Source organism: Quercus robur, chromosome 3, assembly GCF_932294415.1.
Source record: "Quercus robur chromosome 3, dhQueRobu3.1, whole genome shotgun sequence".
Lineage (NCBI taxonomy): Eukaryota > Viridiplantae > Streptophyta > Magnoliopsida > Fagales > Fagaceae > Quercus > Quercus robur.
In genome coordinates this window covers 39707095-39724847 of record NC_065536.1, presented here as the reverse complement: position 1 = coordinate 39724847, position 17753 = coordinate 39707095, and the positions used below count along the sequence as shown (strand labels likewise).

The 17753-nt window shown below is 35.4% G+C and overlaps 1 protein-coding gene across 1 annotated transcript; it reads left to right on the top strand.

Annotated features, from left to right (window-relative positions):
• The first annotated feature begins 13449 nt into the window (after positions 1-13449).
• Positions 13450-17545, top strand: LOC126717995 (histidine--tRNA ligase, cytoplasmic-like). Its single transcript, XM_050420014.1, is given in 7 exon segments — positions 13450-13545; positions 13893-14150; positions 14580-14714; positions 15047-15328; positions 16849-16924; positions 16927-16988; positions 17130-17545. Coding segments are annotated over 7 exon segments (1164 nt in total). The 5' UTR covers positions 13450-13494; the 3' UTR covers positions 17430-17545.
• Positions 17546-17753: the final 208 nt, after the last annotated feature.

Genomic DNA, 17753 nt, shown 5'->3' with positions numbered 1-17753 from the left:
AAAAAAACAAATCATCACAAGGAATTGTTAATTTTTCAGTCATACATCGAGTTGCCCCTCCAAAGCATCAACATCTGTCCTCCAAAAGGACTTTGGAGTTTCCTTTCTCAAATCATCAACCTCCTTATTGACCTTATCCCTTTCAGCGCATAACTCCTGAACCTTCTCAATGGTCAAGCTTCCAATTGCCATGGCCAGTAGATACTCATAATCACTTATCTGTACCCCATTACTACTGTTGTCAGCAGGAGATTTCACTTCTGTTTCTTCTGTATCATCAGTTGCACCAGCAACTTCTGGCTCAACAGCTTTAGATCCAAATGGAAAAGGACTGAAACCTTTTGTTTGCAGCTCAACAAACAGATCAGCTCTCTTCCTATTACTTACAATGATCTCTCCCTTCACAACTGCAAGGATAAACCATTTTGCATTCTAACTTCAACAACTCCATTTCACGTTTGTTCAGTACAAATTTCTGCACAAAATACAAAAACTGCAATTAATAATTGTTTCCCTAAGAAATGGCTGAAATTATTGAGTATCAGTGTTCTATTTGTGTTCACACAACAGGCCATGACATCAAAGGCAAGATATAAATTCTATGAAGCAGCTTAAGAAGCTTGCAATTTTTTAAAGCGCCAAAGTTTTTCAGCAATTAGATTCTTCTGGAAAAAAAATACAAAAAATAATAATAATAAACAAAATAGATTCCAATATGTTTGACTGTAAGTCTGCTATAAGATGCTTCCAAAAAGAGAATTTACTTACTACATTCAGGATTTCCTAGAGATTAATATTCATGGAGGAAAAAAATAAATAAAAATAGATGCACCTATAGAAATAAGATGCATCAGTGCATGTATTTATCAAAACAAGCTGAGGAAAACAAAAATCTAATTGCCTTTAAGTACATTCTCTACAGAATAGAAAAGACAGAACATCAGTTAAGGAATGAAGTTTCAAATTACAAATCAAATACAGATCATGAAGTACAGTTTCTAAGCAAAACATCTAACGGTCAAGGATTTTCTACAATGTGAAACAGATGAGGTATGTTGGTATATGTTGGTATATAGAGTGTCATATCCAAGTTAGCCATACAGCCTACATTATAGTCTCTGGATTTCTAAAACTAATTCCTCAGTTCTACTGAACATTGAGATCTAATTACTCAGGAATCAAATTCTCATGAGTTTAGAAACTCATGAGAATCGTAAATGCTCAAGAATTTTTTTTTTATATAAAAAATCTACCAAAAAACCATGCCCTTAAGGTTGTTCATCATAGAGCACAAATAAACAGTTTCCAGCAGAATATAAATCTAAATACGGATGATCAGATTCCATGATGAAAAAATCACGGCATCATTCATGGATACAATACTTAAGATTATCTGATCTTACCAGTACTTTAATGCAATTATGGCATCATATGCCCTTATAGTTGTTCATCATAGAGCACAAATAAACAGTTTCCAGCAGAATATAAATCTAAATATACACTTATAAAAAATATATATAAATCTAAATATGGATTATCAGATTCCATGAAGAAATCATGGCATCATACATGGATACAATACTTAAGATTATCCAATCTTACTAGTACTCTAGTACAATTATGGCATCATATATGCAAATACACCAGTTCCCCCAAACTTTGCAAACTACATTTAAGCACCAAAGAAGGCTAAAAATATTCTAGCAACTCACATATTTTATACTGCGTAACTTACTTTAGATTCAATAGCTTCTCCATACATTCGCAGCTCTTTAACAATACTCATCATATGGAAATTTAACTCAGCGTTCAAACCTGGGAGAACCATTCTGATATGCTGCTCCAGAATCTGAATAGGAAACAAATAACATCAACAATGAAAAATCAAAAGAAAAAAATAAATGAAAAATAATCAAGAGTAAGAGATCTGAATAGAAAACAAACAAAATCAACAATGACCAGTCAAAAAACAGAACAAAAAATTAATAAAGACAACAAATTGTCTAAATAAGAAAGGGAAACAGAATCACAACCATTCCATTTTCCATTGCTCCAATATCTAAAAAGTTTAATTACTAAAAAGTATATCATCTCATGCACGCTATGCATTTAGTAATTTATATGAAAAGAAAAGCACTCAGCTGTTTCCTGTCTGCATCACCAATGGGACCATTTACAATTTTCAAAAGCTAAATGAAATTAAGCTTAACATTAACCCCTAATTAATAATAATCGGCCTCTTTTTTATAAGTTTTGGCCCCAAGAGAGGGAGAAGGGAAGATTCGAACTAGTGAATACTGCCTAATGTGACATGGTCCCTAGCCGATTGTGCTACCCTTGGGGTTAATTTAATAACAAAATGCAACAATTCCATGATGGGAGCTCTCAAAGACTCAAAAAACCCATTTACCCCTATTTGTTTGTAGCTGTGAAATTGAAGAGATTCAAGGAAGACCCATTTGCCAAAAAACACCAATTTATGTACTTATACTCAATATTGAAAAAAACAAAACAAAAAAAAATTTAATGATAGGCTAACAAGAAAAGGCTAATGACCAAAAAGCAGAGCATAAGCCCAACTTCTGCATGAAGTACAAATTCAAGCAATAAAGATTAATTACCTGAATGAGCAGAAGTTGCACCATGCCGTTTTGAGAGCTAACTCCGATCAGGTGCAATAATTGGGTTCTCAAAGTTACTCACCAGTGCATCTTTCGGAGGATCATATGGAGGCACGTTTTCAAGTTCTGCTTTACAAGCAGCAAGAAAAAGTTAGCTTTAATGATTCTTTGTTACCGAGATTCTTCTTGCAACCTCACGTGTTCCACTTCTTTATATTTCTTTCTAATACCCCTTAGGAAAAAATATAAAGAAATGGAAGACCTGAGGAAGCAAGAAGAATCTCGGGAACATAGAATAATTAAAGCTAAGTTTTTCTTGCTGCTGCATAAGCAGAACTTGAAAACATGCCTCCATATGAACCTCCAAAAGATGTACTTGTGAGTAACTTTGAGAACCCAATTATTGATTTATGCCTCAGGTCGTGGGTTATGACGTGAACCCACGACCTGAAGCTTGAAGCCCATTTTGACGAAAATACTTTTCAGTAAAAAAAGATTAGAAACCTATTAGAAATAAGTCATGCCATGGAAAACAACACACCCACGAACCATTTACAAATTTAATTGTATGAAGTAACCAACCTCAGTATTAATCCTTGCTCTGGATATGGCATCATCCTTGAGCAACTTCTTCAATACCTGCACAAAGTTCACTAACCATTAGCATCAGAAGTTGAAAATCTGTATACACTGCCAATAACCAAAAAACCTTCAAACATAGTCACTTGCCTTACGAAATGGAGAAACTATAAATAAATATAACAGCTGAGGAAACAAGAAGAATATTGTCAACAAAGAATCATTGATGCAACAAGTTTGTAGCTACTGCTGAAACAGAACATAAAGCAAGATAGTCGTATTGTTGTTAGTTTTTGGTGGTTTACTAATAATAAGATTCATTGCAAAAATGTCTTATTTACAAGTAACAAAAAAAAGGAAAATCATTATGTGCATGGTTTTTTCAAAGGTAGCTCTATTTACCTTATAGTGTTCCTGCTCTCTGTATAATTAGTTTGAAAGGAGTGATTGGACAAATTCAGCTGTGGCTTTTACTAAGTTCCTGAAATAGTTGCTAGCTTTCTCTTGATCTAAATAGTTCCTCAACTTAAACACTGGTTATAATTTACTCACTTCTGTTTCCTGGCCGTAAGTCGTTGATTGGTTGAACTCCAGTTCAAAACTTGTTCAGGATTTATTCTCGTAAGGCTCTCCTATCCCACTTAAGTGTTATGGCAAAGCCTAGGACTGCAACTGTTTATTTATTTATAAACACTATTCCTCACCTATTTACCCCAACCTCATATTTCTCTTCTCTAACTCTTCCTCACCTAAGCAGTATATCTGTACATGTAAGTAATGGACATAAATAATGTAAGCTGCACCCACATGTAAGAGGCAAATATTATAAACACTATTCCTCGAAGCATGAGACAGATTGTATGTCTCCGCCTTGAATTATAAACCCAAAGGGTGACCCTCGAAGCTTTTTCTTGGACTCCTCAAGACACAACTTTTACATTTCTTGTATAAATATATACCCTAATAATAGAGCAGCAAAATTCTTTGTATCATCAAAGGACAATATTTCATTAATGTACAATGAAATAAGTCAAGATTCAAAGAAATAAAAAAAATCATTAATAAAAGAAATAATTTAGATTCATATGTTGCAAAGAAAGATGAATAAGTCCAGAAAACTAAGAAACAAGCAACATATAACCCAAAATTACAACGTACATCCTTTTTGTCAACTCGATGCTGTTCCGGAGGTTGGCAAAAGAAATCAGCATCAGCACGCATAGGCCAACCCAGCCGAAAACAATCAACTGACCTACAATTCACGCCAACATAACTTTTAATATACTACATTCTGTACATACGAAACTCATATAAACAAAGAAACACATAGTACCAGAAATATTCATTTAAATCATCATAATTTCTCCACTGAGAATGCTTTGCTTTTCCTTCTTTGCTTCTTTTAGCTTCCTGTAAATCACAAAACAAATGGTAAGACAAAGCAGTCATATATCAATATAATAACATGCATTTTTATATACCCAAAAGAATGTGCAGAAGCAACACCTTTGCTATCGTCAAGAAAGGTATGGGAGTTACCACCTTCTTTAGAAAAGACTCATCGTCACCACCATAGGCGGATGAAGATTGGTGATCGTCATGACCTTCTTGATGTATTCCTTCATAACCGAGTTACTATACTATATGAATGCCTTCTTTCATCAACAGGCTGGAAAGATACTTTACTATCAATGATTACTTTGCTCAACGAACCTAAACAACAATATCATTTTTACCTGAAATATAGAAGAGTGGAAGACCTTGAGGAGAATATAAATGAAGGAAAATCTAAAAATGCAAATAATAGATAGGAATCAAGGGAGGGAGGCTGATGATCAATCCGCCAAAGACAAGAAGAGCAAGAAAATTCTGAAGAAAGTTATCACTCAAACCTTAAATGAAAACAAAAACAAGAAAAGACAGAAACAGATATAAATAGTTCGATCCTCATCATAATAACAAATAAATTTCGTATTCTATTGATTTATTTAATTTTTTAAATTACATATGGAAAATCAAGGTAACAGTTTTATCCTTATCAGCCAATCCTTATACATGTACATACAATCTAGAGACACACTAAATGAACTTACGGAAATTTTGGAGACCGATATAAATAGTCCAATAGTCAAAATGGAACTACATCAAGACTAAGTTATAAACGAACCATGCACAAAAACAGGCAGTAACAACAGCAGTTACCGTCTTGAGTAATGATCTACAAGTGCCTTACCGTCTTCAGTTCATCTCAAAATATCTAAACTAGAAGCATAACCATCAACCAGCGGGAAAGAGGGAATCAAAACCAATAAAGAACAATGACGGATTGTGAAGAACAATGTCAGTAACCATTTTGCATGCATTTTTTGGACTGTGCACTCCATTCAATCAGTAACCAGTTCTTATTTTTCCATTGGCAATTTCCTCCATATTCTTGAAAGATTCTATTCTCTCATATCATGCATTATTCAAACAGTAGTCACACAAATCAGAAAGAAGCATGAACACATAATTATTCTTAGATTTTTTTTTTTGATAGGTTAAATTATTCTTAGATATAGTATCCAGAAACAATAATTATTGGTAAAAAATAATTTTCATCTTAGTTCTAAATTAACAAACATTCCAAGCTATCTGGCCAGAACATTCATTGCATAAATGAGAGAGAGAGAGAGAGAGAGAGGAACCTTAGCTAAGTAACCACGGAAGTCATCTGGGTGACTAGAGATGAGGCGGTCGTAAACAGATACAGCATCACTGATATGGCCCCAATCTGAATATGCTTTACCAAGAAGTAATTCAACCTGAAATAATTCTCATTGCAAAGAAAAAAATGGCAAAGACAACCAAGAAAAAAGCCACTGAAAATCAGATTTCATTTAAGAGAAAGCAATTAAAGGATGTCTGATGATGAAAAACATTAAAAAAAAAATTGTCAAAATTTTAAATAAAAAAAACATTAAGGAACCTGAAAGATTCAGCTATCATCTTAATTTGGTGCATGTATTCTTGAGATTTTTTTCACATGTACTCTTATATATCCACGGAAAAAAGGATTTAAAAATTGAGGATACAACAAATATAAAAAAGGAAAGGCATGTTTGAACATCACATATAAAGGAGCTCTAGATTTATTTTCTAGAATAGGTTAAAAAGAATTCCTTTTGCAAGCTTTCAAATTAGATTGGAGTGACAAACAAAGAGAAAGCAGAAAATTAGAGAAAGTAGCTAACTTGTCTGTACACAAATAATACAAAATGTCAAATAAAAAAGATTGAGATGCATTCCCTCTTTTTTTTTCCTCCCACAGCTATTAAGGCTTTCTTTATAGAGAGAATAAGAGAGGAGATGAAATGTTGTCTTTCCCCATACTATTTTAAAATTTTAATATCATTAGTATTTCTTTTTTTGAGAATCAAATTTGAATACCATTATTATTATACATTTTCAATGATATCATTCCTGAGGCTGCTTCTTTAGCTAAAATAAACAGAGGTTTTGAGCCCTTGTCACAGCCCCAAAGGACCTCACTTCTGAGGAGGCACACAATGGAAAAGAATTCGGATCTTACTATAGATGAGTTTTTAAAAATAAAAGAGTAATAATCAATTTTTTGTTTTAATAATAGGGTTGATGACTTGGTCTTACTCCTTTGTTATTCAGTAGCCTTTCACTTGCTAATTAGTAAGTATTATAAACTAAAAACACGATCACATAATAACATGATTCTTGGCTGCATTTAACAAAGAAAACTAATGTAAAAAATTGAATGCATAAATGCTGTTTCACATATATGACTTATCATTGTCATATATATGGTATCTTATTATTACTCCATAAGTATTAAAAGAGATGATGACAGCATTTTTGTGAAGGCATGCTTTCTAAAAACATTATCCACATAAAACCAAAGTCATTTTCATTGGTTGAACAAATGTAATACTTTAGTGAATCTAAAGGGCTAAAACCTTAGTATTGTAAGTTCTCTAGAACACTCCCTGAAAGGCAAATCAATTATGATGCAACATATTTTAAAAGGCTACACCCAAATCATAATCAAATTTCCTTCAAGTTGCTGATTTATGATGCTTAAAATCCTCCCTTTTCCTTTTACTTTTGTAATTTTGGAATCTTAGAAGTGTAATCTGTGATTGAGAAACTACAACTCACTTGATTGAGAAACTACAACTCACTTTCGCTGCTGCACTACAACACTGTTGAATTGTTGGTAACCTGCCAATTAAAAAAACCATAAAGTTAGAGCATGAAAGAGAATAGACAATACACGAACTGTGAACAATAAGGTGCTTTTAAGTACCAACTACAGCAGAAGGAAGCAGCAGTGTAGCACTGTACATGAATATCTACCTCCAGCTAATGTCCCAGCTGTACCTTTCACCTAGTTCAAATAATGTACATTAAAACCATTTCGGCCACAAAAATAATTTCATGAACTTTTCAACACCAGCTTGAAATGTCCAGTTAAAGGAATAAGGTATGATTTCAGTTACCTTTTTTGAACCTTACGCTTTCTCGTATAATAAGGAGGAGGTCTTGCATGTCCTTCGTCAGATGCCTCCGGCCCAGCATTGTGTCCATGTTTGTGCCCCCCTGTCCCACATAGAGGTGCCTTAGATATGCGTTTTGGCCGACCTTCTGCCGCTGCAGCTAACCCAACAGGCTGCTCAGGCTGAACATGGGGTGGGTCAACGGCTGAAGAAGGGCCAGTGGACGTACTGTGGGAAGGTGGGAGGGGTTGCAAGTCAGGAGGGGTTTGATCAAGACCCAGGTCAAATGATGGAATAGGTGATAGCTCAGGAAATGACCGTGGGGTGGGTGGAGGGATGGTGGGACTAGGGGACTCATGTGGGGTGGGTGGAGGGATGGTGGGACTAGGGGACTCATGTGGAGTGGCTAAAGAGATGGTGGGGGTAGGGGATGGATGTGAGGTGGGTGAAGGGATGGTGGGGCTAACGGATGGATGTGGGGTGGGTGAAGGGATGGTGGGGCTAAGGGATGGATGTGCGGTGGATGGAGAGGGATCGAGGGTAGGGACAACCTGAGGGGTAGCAACAGGCGGATGAGAGCAACGTCCGGCAGGAGCTGTGCTCGTGCTTGGGCTCTCAGTAGTGCTTGGCCTCTGAGTAGGCGCTGCCGCAGGAGTAGCTGCCGGTTCGTTCGGGGCCTCAGGTTCCCGAGGTTGTACACGGCCAATCTCATGCACTGCCTCCAGCACATTAATAATGTCATTGTGGGCCTCCGTGCCCACTGGGTGACGACGCATCATACGGACATATCCTTCAATCTGCACATAGAAAAACCAAGTATATTAATAATGCAATATCAAAATGAAGAAAGCCAATGAATAGATTAATATAGGCCGCAAGGTGAAGGTTAGTTAACTTCTTGATTTCTTTACGACATGGAGATTGAGCTATGTACAGAAAGGTTGTAATGTAGTTGCTTTAAGGTTAGTTACATTTTCTACTAAAATGAAAGAGTGAGGGTGTAGTTGGATGAGACCCCTGCCTTTGTGTGGCAGGTGGTGGATACGGATGTAATAAGAATAGTTTCTATGAATAAATTATGATATTTCTTATACAGAAAAAGGGATTGAAAAAGTTAGTTTAGGGGTGTTTGTGCAACTAGAATAAAGTTCAAAGGATATCAAAGCATTTTTTCCTTGCTTGATCATATCAAAGTTATCTAAAGAGATGAAATATTATTTCATGGTTCCCTATTAGAAATGACTAACACTATGTAGATAAATAGTTCTAAGGCAGGATTCATAATCCATAACATTTTATTCAATGTACATTCATGATAAAACCAGAAAACAAGATCTAGTACACTATCTTTGCCAACAATTCTTTCTCGTCTCTTGAACAACATGAACCTGTGTCACTCAGTGAAATATATGACAAAGACCGGCTTTACAATAATAGTGCCTACTGAAATTCTTAGAATTCTGTTAAGCCCAGCACAACTTCGATTTTGTACTCATATTTTTTTGATGATGTATGTAAATGAGAAGAAAAAAAAAATTATGCTTAATATAAAACCACTCTAGTTCTATCAATGGTATTCCCTTGACTCCAGCCCCCCAAGCCTTTCTAAATGAAATCTGTACTTATAAATAAATTATTTTAGAGCCAATGAGCTAGTTGCACAATTAGATTGAGTCTGAATTAAATCATGTATTAAAATTTGGAGACTATAAATAATAAATCAGTAATTCCCTAATCCCCTACTCTAACTGATTGATACAGTAACCACTAGCCAACTCTCACACCCAACTCACAGCTACCAATAACTGCCACTAACTGTCACTAACTGATTTCCCTTCTTCTCATTATAATACAATAGCAATACAGTCCCTAACAGTTGTTGCCACTGCCATTGCTAGTACCACTACCATCACTTGGCAGTGTCACAGCCATCACCACTGCCACAACTTTCGAAATTCTTCTAAAAATATAGGAAAAGATAGGTTCAAGTAAACTGATTTTCAATGATTTAGTACAGAAGTTATGTTGAGTATATTGGGAGCTTTCAACCTTGTAATCTAATCTAAGATTAACAACAGAATTAATTAGAGATGAAACAAGAGGTTAAGCATGAGCATAGTGTAAACTATGAACCACAGAAAGAAAGATTATTGTTTGTCTATAAGCAATCTTACGCAGACAACAATTTAAAAGGGAGGTTCAACTACGGCTAAGCAAACATTGGACCACATAAGAAGAGTTCTCTAAACAGTGGTAAACTAAGTAACAAGTACGGTAAAATGTAGACCACGTGGAGAAGTTACCATTACAATGAATCTAGCACCGGGGATATCGATAAACCTTCGAGTTATCCTTGTGAACCAATCGAAGTACTCGTGCTGTAGAGGCATATCACCAAGCACTGCTTCACAACGATGTTGAAGGCGATGACCCCACTCCGTGAGATGCATAGCATGTCTCCGCATCCAATCAACACCCATCTTCCCCCTCAAATCAATGGCATGAAGCACCGGGTCCGTGTTAACATGGCGGGGAATTTCTTGGATCATCCCAAATTGCCGAACGACACGATCCGGTGTATGTTTCTCTACTAGATGGAAACATACAAGCGGCACCATTGCCGTCCACACTGCCCTCCCTGCAACGCACCACGGCGAAAGGTTCTGGTATTCATCTTCATACGGCTGCCACACCACCTACAACAGCCCAAAAACAAATATGCAACACATTAGGCAACTATCTTTCTATTTCAAAGTTCAGCAAATATATATCTTCTTCTTGAACATGTTGAACAAAGCATTTTCATACCTGGTTTGGCAACATTAAAGCTATTTGCTCCCGATACCTGTCCCTAAAGACCTGGGCGGGCCTATTTTTCTTGTTTGGGACCCACACCCACCTACAATCAAGAACAAGGGATCAATATCTACAACTTCCCAAGAGGTGATGCTATTATGATTAAAACTATAATGTAATCAGATATAACTACTAATAGAATCTTATAGAAATTTACTCAATTAATAATATCACTAGAATAAAAAAAGTCCTTAAGCCAAACAAAGCACATACAAGCCACATGACAATGACAAAAAATTAGAGTATATTAACGTAATCATATATATTGAAACTCTGTTGAACATTTTTAAATGTTGACATAAATGATTCGTACAACCCTTTTAAATAAAAATGAAAATTTATATTTTAAGTTACATGATTGTAAGCTTAGGTAATAATCACATATTGTAAATGAAGTTACTAAGGTACAGACTTACTTAAGGGACAGTGGACCACGCACTGGAGGACCATAAGCACCCACTGGTGGGCCACGCTCAACTGCCGGGCACAAAAAGGGGAATCTGGCCCACGCCCAATACTGGACCAACAATAAACACCCACCAATCTGACTGGCATTCTTATCGCTTGCCCTGCATAACTGTCGGTACAGCCATGCAAGGCAAGCACTTCCCCAACTATACCTTCGTGGGTTGCGAAGGTCTTCCAACTGCTGCACCCACATTAGATGCACCCTATCACCGGATTTGTCCATGAAGATTGTGTCCCCCAATAGTGCTAGGATGTAGCATCGTGCGTACCTATGCACTTCATCTTCTTCAGCATTAGGCGGCAGTGGATTGGCAACTTGCTCCAAAAGCCGTTTGATGAGAATCCTCTGGCCACTACATTCCAGATGGTCTTCATTGGCAGGTCGAAAGCCAAGGTACTCATCGCACACAGTCTCCCATATTTTTTGTGTGCTCCCTGTTATAGCGTCACCATCAACAGGAAGTCCAAGAAGAACCTCCACATCCTGCAATGTGATGGTGACCTCACCATGCGGCATGTGGAATGTGTGAGTCTCAGGCCGCCATCGCTCCACTAAGGCCGTTATCAGGCCATGATCAATCTCTCTACCCGGAGTCCTGAGAAGTCCCTCCAAACCAAGTGCCTTAATGATGTCAATCACTCGATCATCCACCATTGGCTCTCGATTAGAGATCTCTTCACTACGGGCACGACATTTAAGGGACCCTGGATCCTGCACATATATCAAACCATGGATTAACATATGACAGCAAGTTGAGTGCAATAGAAGTTGTTTATTATTTTTAACTTTGAAAATTGAAATGATACTTTAGAGTAACCCAAAATCGACTGTCAGAAACTCGAGATGTTACTAACCCAATTTCTTTCAAAACCGGACCTATTAACTAGATAGTTGGGAAATTAGGCCTATTTTCCAATTTCGTTCATTTTCACTCAACCAAAGGCATAAAGTAGACAAATGGTAGGAAGAAAATTCATGGGTGTTAACTGTTGGAGTGAAAATATATATTTATATTTATAGATAGTAAACATAATATAACAACAACCCAGTCTCAACATTCTCTAATCTTGTTGGGAAGCAAGTAGGAGTAGGTGACCGCCCGGCCACCTTTGTCCCATACTGCCATACATAGTATACTATAGGGTCTAATTCCCACAACATACCCCTATACTACACATAATATAGGACTGCATTTGATGTAGAACTGCTTGAAGTACTTCAACCACAAAGTATAGGGTCTAGTTTCCCGAACATACCCACTTTTCTACACATAAATAGTATGGCATTCGATGAAGAACTGATTGAGGCCTTGAAGTACTTTAAGCACAATTGCAAAACTTGGGTGTTAGAGGTTGTAATTTCGGATTTTTAATTAAATTCAATCATGTATCAATGAATTACAAAAAAAAAAAAAAAAAAATCAATAAGAATTAAATTCAATTGTGTAGTTTATTGATCAATACAACTATATATTTAAACAATTGTCCTTTTGTTTATACAATAAAAAGATTATGGTTTTTTTCTTCCTTAAGGGCATTCAAAGTACTTGTATCTTCGTTTAAACCTTAAATGTTTCTATTGAAAACGCTAGGAGACCTCAGTATTAATTTTTTAATTACAAGACTCTTGACAATATACTTATATCCTTGTGACTATAAAGAATCACAACTAACATAATGAATGTTGATGGTACTTATATTGTTTTTGTTGTGATCAATGGTTAAATATATGTATTTTAAGTTTGAAGTCTATATAGAGATTGTTTGGAATTAGTTCGCTGGCCTTATCCTTCTATGACTGATGATGACATGTCGGTTTCTGGTTTTGAGGAAATTTAATAACACCCAATTAATTTATAACACCCACCATGGATTAACATAACCATGGAATAACATACAACTTATAAACATACAACTTATTATTAATTTGTAAAAGCTAGTTAATGACTTGATGCTAACTAAGAAAAATTACACTTTAAAAATATTTAGGTCATAAAATCTCTTATTGGCATCAATGTTAAACATTCGTTTTTTCTAAATAAACATGTAATATTCATAGAAAGAAAAGACTTAGAAACAAATCACAGGGGGAGGGAATTAATCCCTTCTCTATCTTCTGATTTAAAACGAAAATTTAGTGAGGAAGAGATAGTGTTAAAATGTAGACACAAACCCGATTATGTATGTGCAATTTTGGAAATTGACCATATTATAGATGCATGCAGAAGTACCTTAGAGAGTAAAGAAAGGATTTGAAGTGCTGCACTTGTACTTCTGCACAGTTTTAATATATATACATGTTTCTAAGTAAGAATCGTTGGAAGCCCATGTGTTTGTACTACACGCAAGGCAAGTGCACTAAGGTAAGCCTTAACTCCTAACCCACCAACCCCATCACTCTTAAACCCCCATTTTTTGCTACTGCATTGGATACTCCAGCGTTTGAACTGAGAGAAACTCTCATGGGAAAGTATGGGGAAGATTCAAAGTTGGTATATAATCTTGCTGACCAGGTAATTATTTCATATTAGTTAATTCATTTAAGTCATTTCCTTTTTTTCTATTTTTAATTTTAGGAATTTTCGCCTGTTCAATCAAGTTGTTACTTCATGTAGTTGATATTTGAGTGACCTGGCTATCTATCTATCTATCTATCTATATATATATATATATATATATATTTTTTTTTTTTTTTTTTTTTCATCCAAAGAAGACTTATATAAGGATATAAGGACTGTTTTCTTTTTTTCCCCAACTAACCTGTAATTTATTATTGTTTGCTGTACTTATCAAAGGAATTTAGTTACACCATTTCATATTTACTCACAGTGATGTAATTTTATGTTCAATCTGTTGGCAGGGTGGAGAACTTTGTTCTTTGAGATACGACTTAACTGTACCATTTGCTAGGTATGTGGCTATGAATGGTCTCACATCATTTAAAAGGTACCAGATAGCTAAGGTTTACAGGAGGGACAACCCATCTAAGGGAAGATACCGTGAATTTTACCAGTGCGATTTAGACATTGCAGGCCAATATGAAAAAATGGGACCAGATTTTGAGATTGTTAAAATTTTGACAGAACTGCTTGATGAACTGCAAATTGGAGATTATGAGGTAACCTCATTTCTTTTACCCACCTATCCTTGTTAATAGAAAGTTTGACATTTAAATTTGTTATGGATTATATATTATACTATATTTTGTCTTTGATATTAGTATTGACTTGTTATGCATGTGACACTTGTATTGGATGCATGCCTCCTATCCTCATAGATGCTATTTATTGCCATCTGATGGCAGCAATGTCACTGAGTTTGTCTTGGAAGTTGGAACCATTACCTGGTCAACGGTGCTAATTCAATATGTTTCATCACATATTATGGTATAAGACAATCGATACATATGATTTGATGAAGAATGAGCAAATGAGGAAGGCCTAATTCAAATGAATTGATTTATTGATTTTGTGATAAAGACCTTCTTCAAAGTGTGTTCTATAATAATAATAATTATTATTTTAATTAATTTCCTTTTCTTCTACAGATAAAATTGAATCATCGGAAGTTACTTGATGGAATGTTGGACATATGTGGAGTGCCACCGCAAAAATTCAGAACCATATGTTCAAGTATTGACAAGTTAGATAAACAACCTTTTGAGCAGATAAAAAAGGAAATGGTAAGAACACTTGTATGCAAATAGTGTTGTCTTACTTGGTTATTATTAATAGGAGCAATAGCCTATCTACTTGTTAGCATTTCATTAATATAAGGATAATTCTGTGATCATCTTTTTGTAAATATGTTGGATTAGTAATTTAGAGCCTAATTTTTACTCTATTGTAATTTTATAGGGAAGCTTGCATATACATTCTTTTTACTTGAGCTTTTCTCTTTGCAATAATATTTATAAATGAAATGTTGGATTAATATTTTAATTGTGTATTCCATTTATATCATTGCATAAATTTTAGTATGTTTGGTTATATATTTCTTGTTAATTATTGTTAGGTGGAGGAGAAGGGCTTATCTGTTCAGACAGCAGATGAAATTGGCACTTTTGTGAAGAAAAGGGGACACCCTTTGGAACTATTATCTAAGCTTAAGCAGCAGGGCAGCAAGTTCTTAGGACACAATGGATCTGTTGATGCACTGAATGACCTAGAGATTTTATTTAAAGCTCTTGAAGTGTCAAAGTGTATTGACAAAGTGGTTTTTGACTTGAGTCTTGCCAGAGGCCTTGATTATTATACTGGAGTCATATTTGAGGCTGTTTTTAAAGGTGGTGCACAGGTAATTTTTTAAGAAGAATCCTTATTTTTCATTTCATTTTTTTTTCTTCCTTGTGAATCCATATTATTATTGGTGACACTTTAATAGCTGATCCTCCTATAATGATGCCCAAGGATCTTTTCACTTATTGAACTGGAAGAATTTTTTTTTTTTTTTAAATGGTTTATTATCATATTAGTTGTGATCTGAACTGGTAAAATTGACTGCCCAAAACTCTAGAAGAACAAGTGGACATTGAATTATTGTGATAATTCGACATGGCAGTGATATGTGCCTATGCTCTAATTTAAAGAGCACGCTTGAACAACGCAGTCCATCCTATCAGATTGCTGTTGGTATATGTGTGGCTGGTTTTGTATTGGTGGCATTGTATGTTAGCTTTTCATGATAGTAGGTCATTGGTAATCCTCTCGAATAGCTGTCTTTTCTCAATTCTTTTTTTTCTTTATTATTGAAACTTGTGTGACGAAGTTTGGATGGCAGTAATGTTGTATGTCCATTTATATCTGATGTTTAAAGATCCTAGTGCTGCTGTAGAAGCTTATGAATTATTGTTCTTAATTTGCTTTGTCTTTACTCCTCTGTATTTTATGATCCTGTGACAATCATATAGTTCTATGACATGGATTATTTTCAGTCTCTAGAGTTTTGATTATTTCAGCCATTTACTTGTGTTGTCTAATTTCTGGGGGTAGGAAAGATGATTTCTCCATAAAAAAGCTTCATGTTACTGTTTTTGTTTACACGAGTGTTGTGGGGTGACAACTGTGATGAAGGAGGAGGTTGGAAAAGGATTGTGGAAAGGAAAGAGAAAAATTGAATCATGAAATGAAAAAGTCTTTATGAACTTATTCAAAAAAATGTCAGTTTTTATGAAATGTGAAAAATAAAGTTGAGAAACTTGAAATTTTTAAGTCTCAGAGTTGACATTAAAAGGGAATGTCAATAATTAATATTTCATAATTCTTTTTGGGTGGATTTAAATTTTCATCATGTAGAATAGAGGGAGGAAAGAAAGTTACTAAGTTCTGCCTTGGTAGTGGAGATGAGTAAACAAAAATCCATAGCTAACATCAGAAATGATGTAAAATATAAATTTGAAAATTTCATTTTTCAGTTCATTTTCAATAATGGGTGTATGCATTAAAATTGCACCTCCCCCCCCCCCCCCCCCCCCACCCACCTCTAAAATAGAAAAAAGCCAACGTAAAATTTCTGGAAACGGTTTGTCAGGATGAGGGCTGCACTCTCTGAAATTTCCCAGTTGGATTAATGAGTGTGGCTGAATTGGTATTGAAACAAAAAGATGGAAGAATATGACCTTATTCCCCCTACTCCTCACAGATATCATTGCAAGTAATAATTCTTATGTCATCTTGTTATTGAAAAAAACAAAACAAAAACCTTGTGTGATCTAGTAATTGCTGCATTTCATTTGCTTCATGTGTTTCCAGGAAAATGTGTGATTGTGTTTTAACTTTTAAGTACTGATGATGTGATTTGCTTGTGGACGTCCTCAGGTTGGTTCAATTGCTGCTGGTGGACGTTATGACAACCTTATTGGTATGTTTGGTGCGAAGCAGGTTCCAGCAGTTGGGTTAGTCTTGGAATCGAGCGGGTATTTGCTATAATGGAGCAGCTACAGAAAGACCAGAGCCAGGTAATAATAATACTTAATAATATACCTATATGATCCTCGACTTTCTAATATTTTTGACTAGCAACTCAAAGTTTAATAATAATCTAGCACCCTGGTGGTGAGGCTGATGAGTTCTTTCATTCCTTTTGGGTGTTTTGGCAGGCACCACGTGCAACAAAGACTGAAGTCCTAGTTAGTATAGTGGGGGATGACTTGATTCAAGCTGCAGAGCTGGTAAGTGAGCTGTGGAATGCCAAAGTGAAAGCCGAATATTTTGTTAATAAAAGGGTGATGAAGCACATTGACCGTGCTAGAGAGTCGAGGATCCCATGGATGGTTATTGTGGGCGAACGGGAAATGAATGAAGGGATTGTTGTATTAAAAGACGTTGAGGCTGCTAAAGACGATAAAATTCCTAGAAGTAGACTGGTCGAAGAACTTAAATGCCGGTTGAACCCATGAAACTGATATTTCCATTCTAACTCAGTAAACCGCCATTTTTTTTTTTTTTTTTGGCGAAAACACTATTTTAGTCTCTATATTTTGAGGTTATAGTCAATTTGGTTCTTATATTTTAATAGCAGTCAATTTAGTTTCAGTTATTTTCAACTTAAAGTCAATTTGGTCCTTACTGTTAATTCATTAATAGAAATGCCTACGTGGCTAATTGCTTGCACAGCTGGCAACATACATGGCTAGCAAAACAATAAAAATAAATTTAATTATTATTTAAAAAAGCCACATCAATTTTTTTTAATAAAAAATCACAACAAAAAAATAAAATAA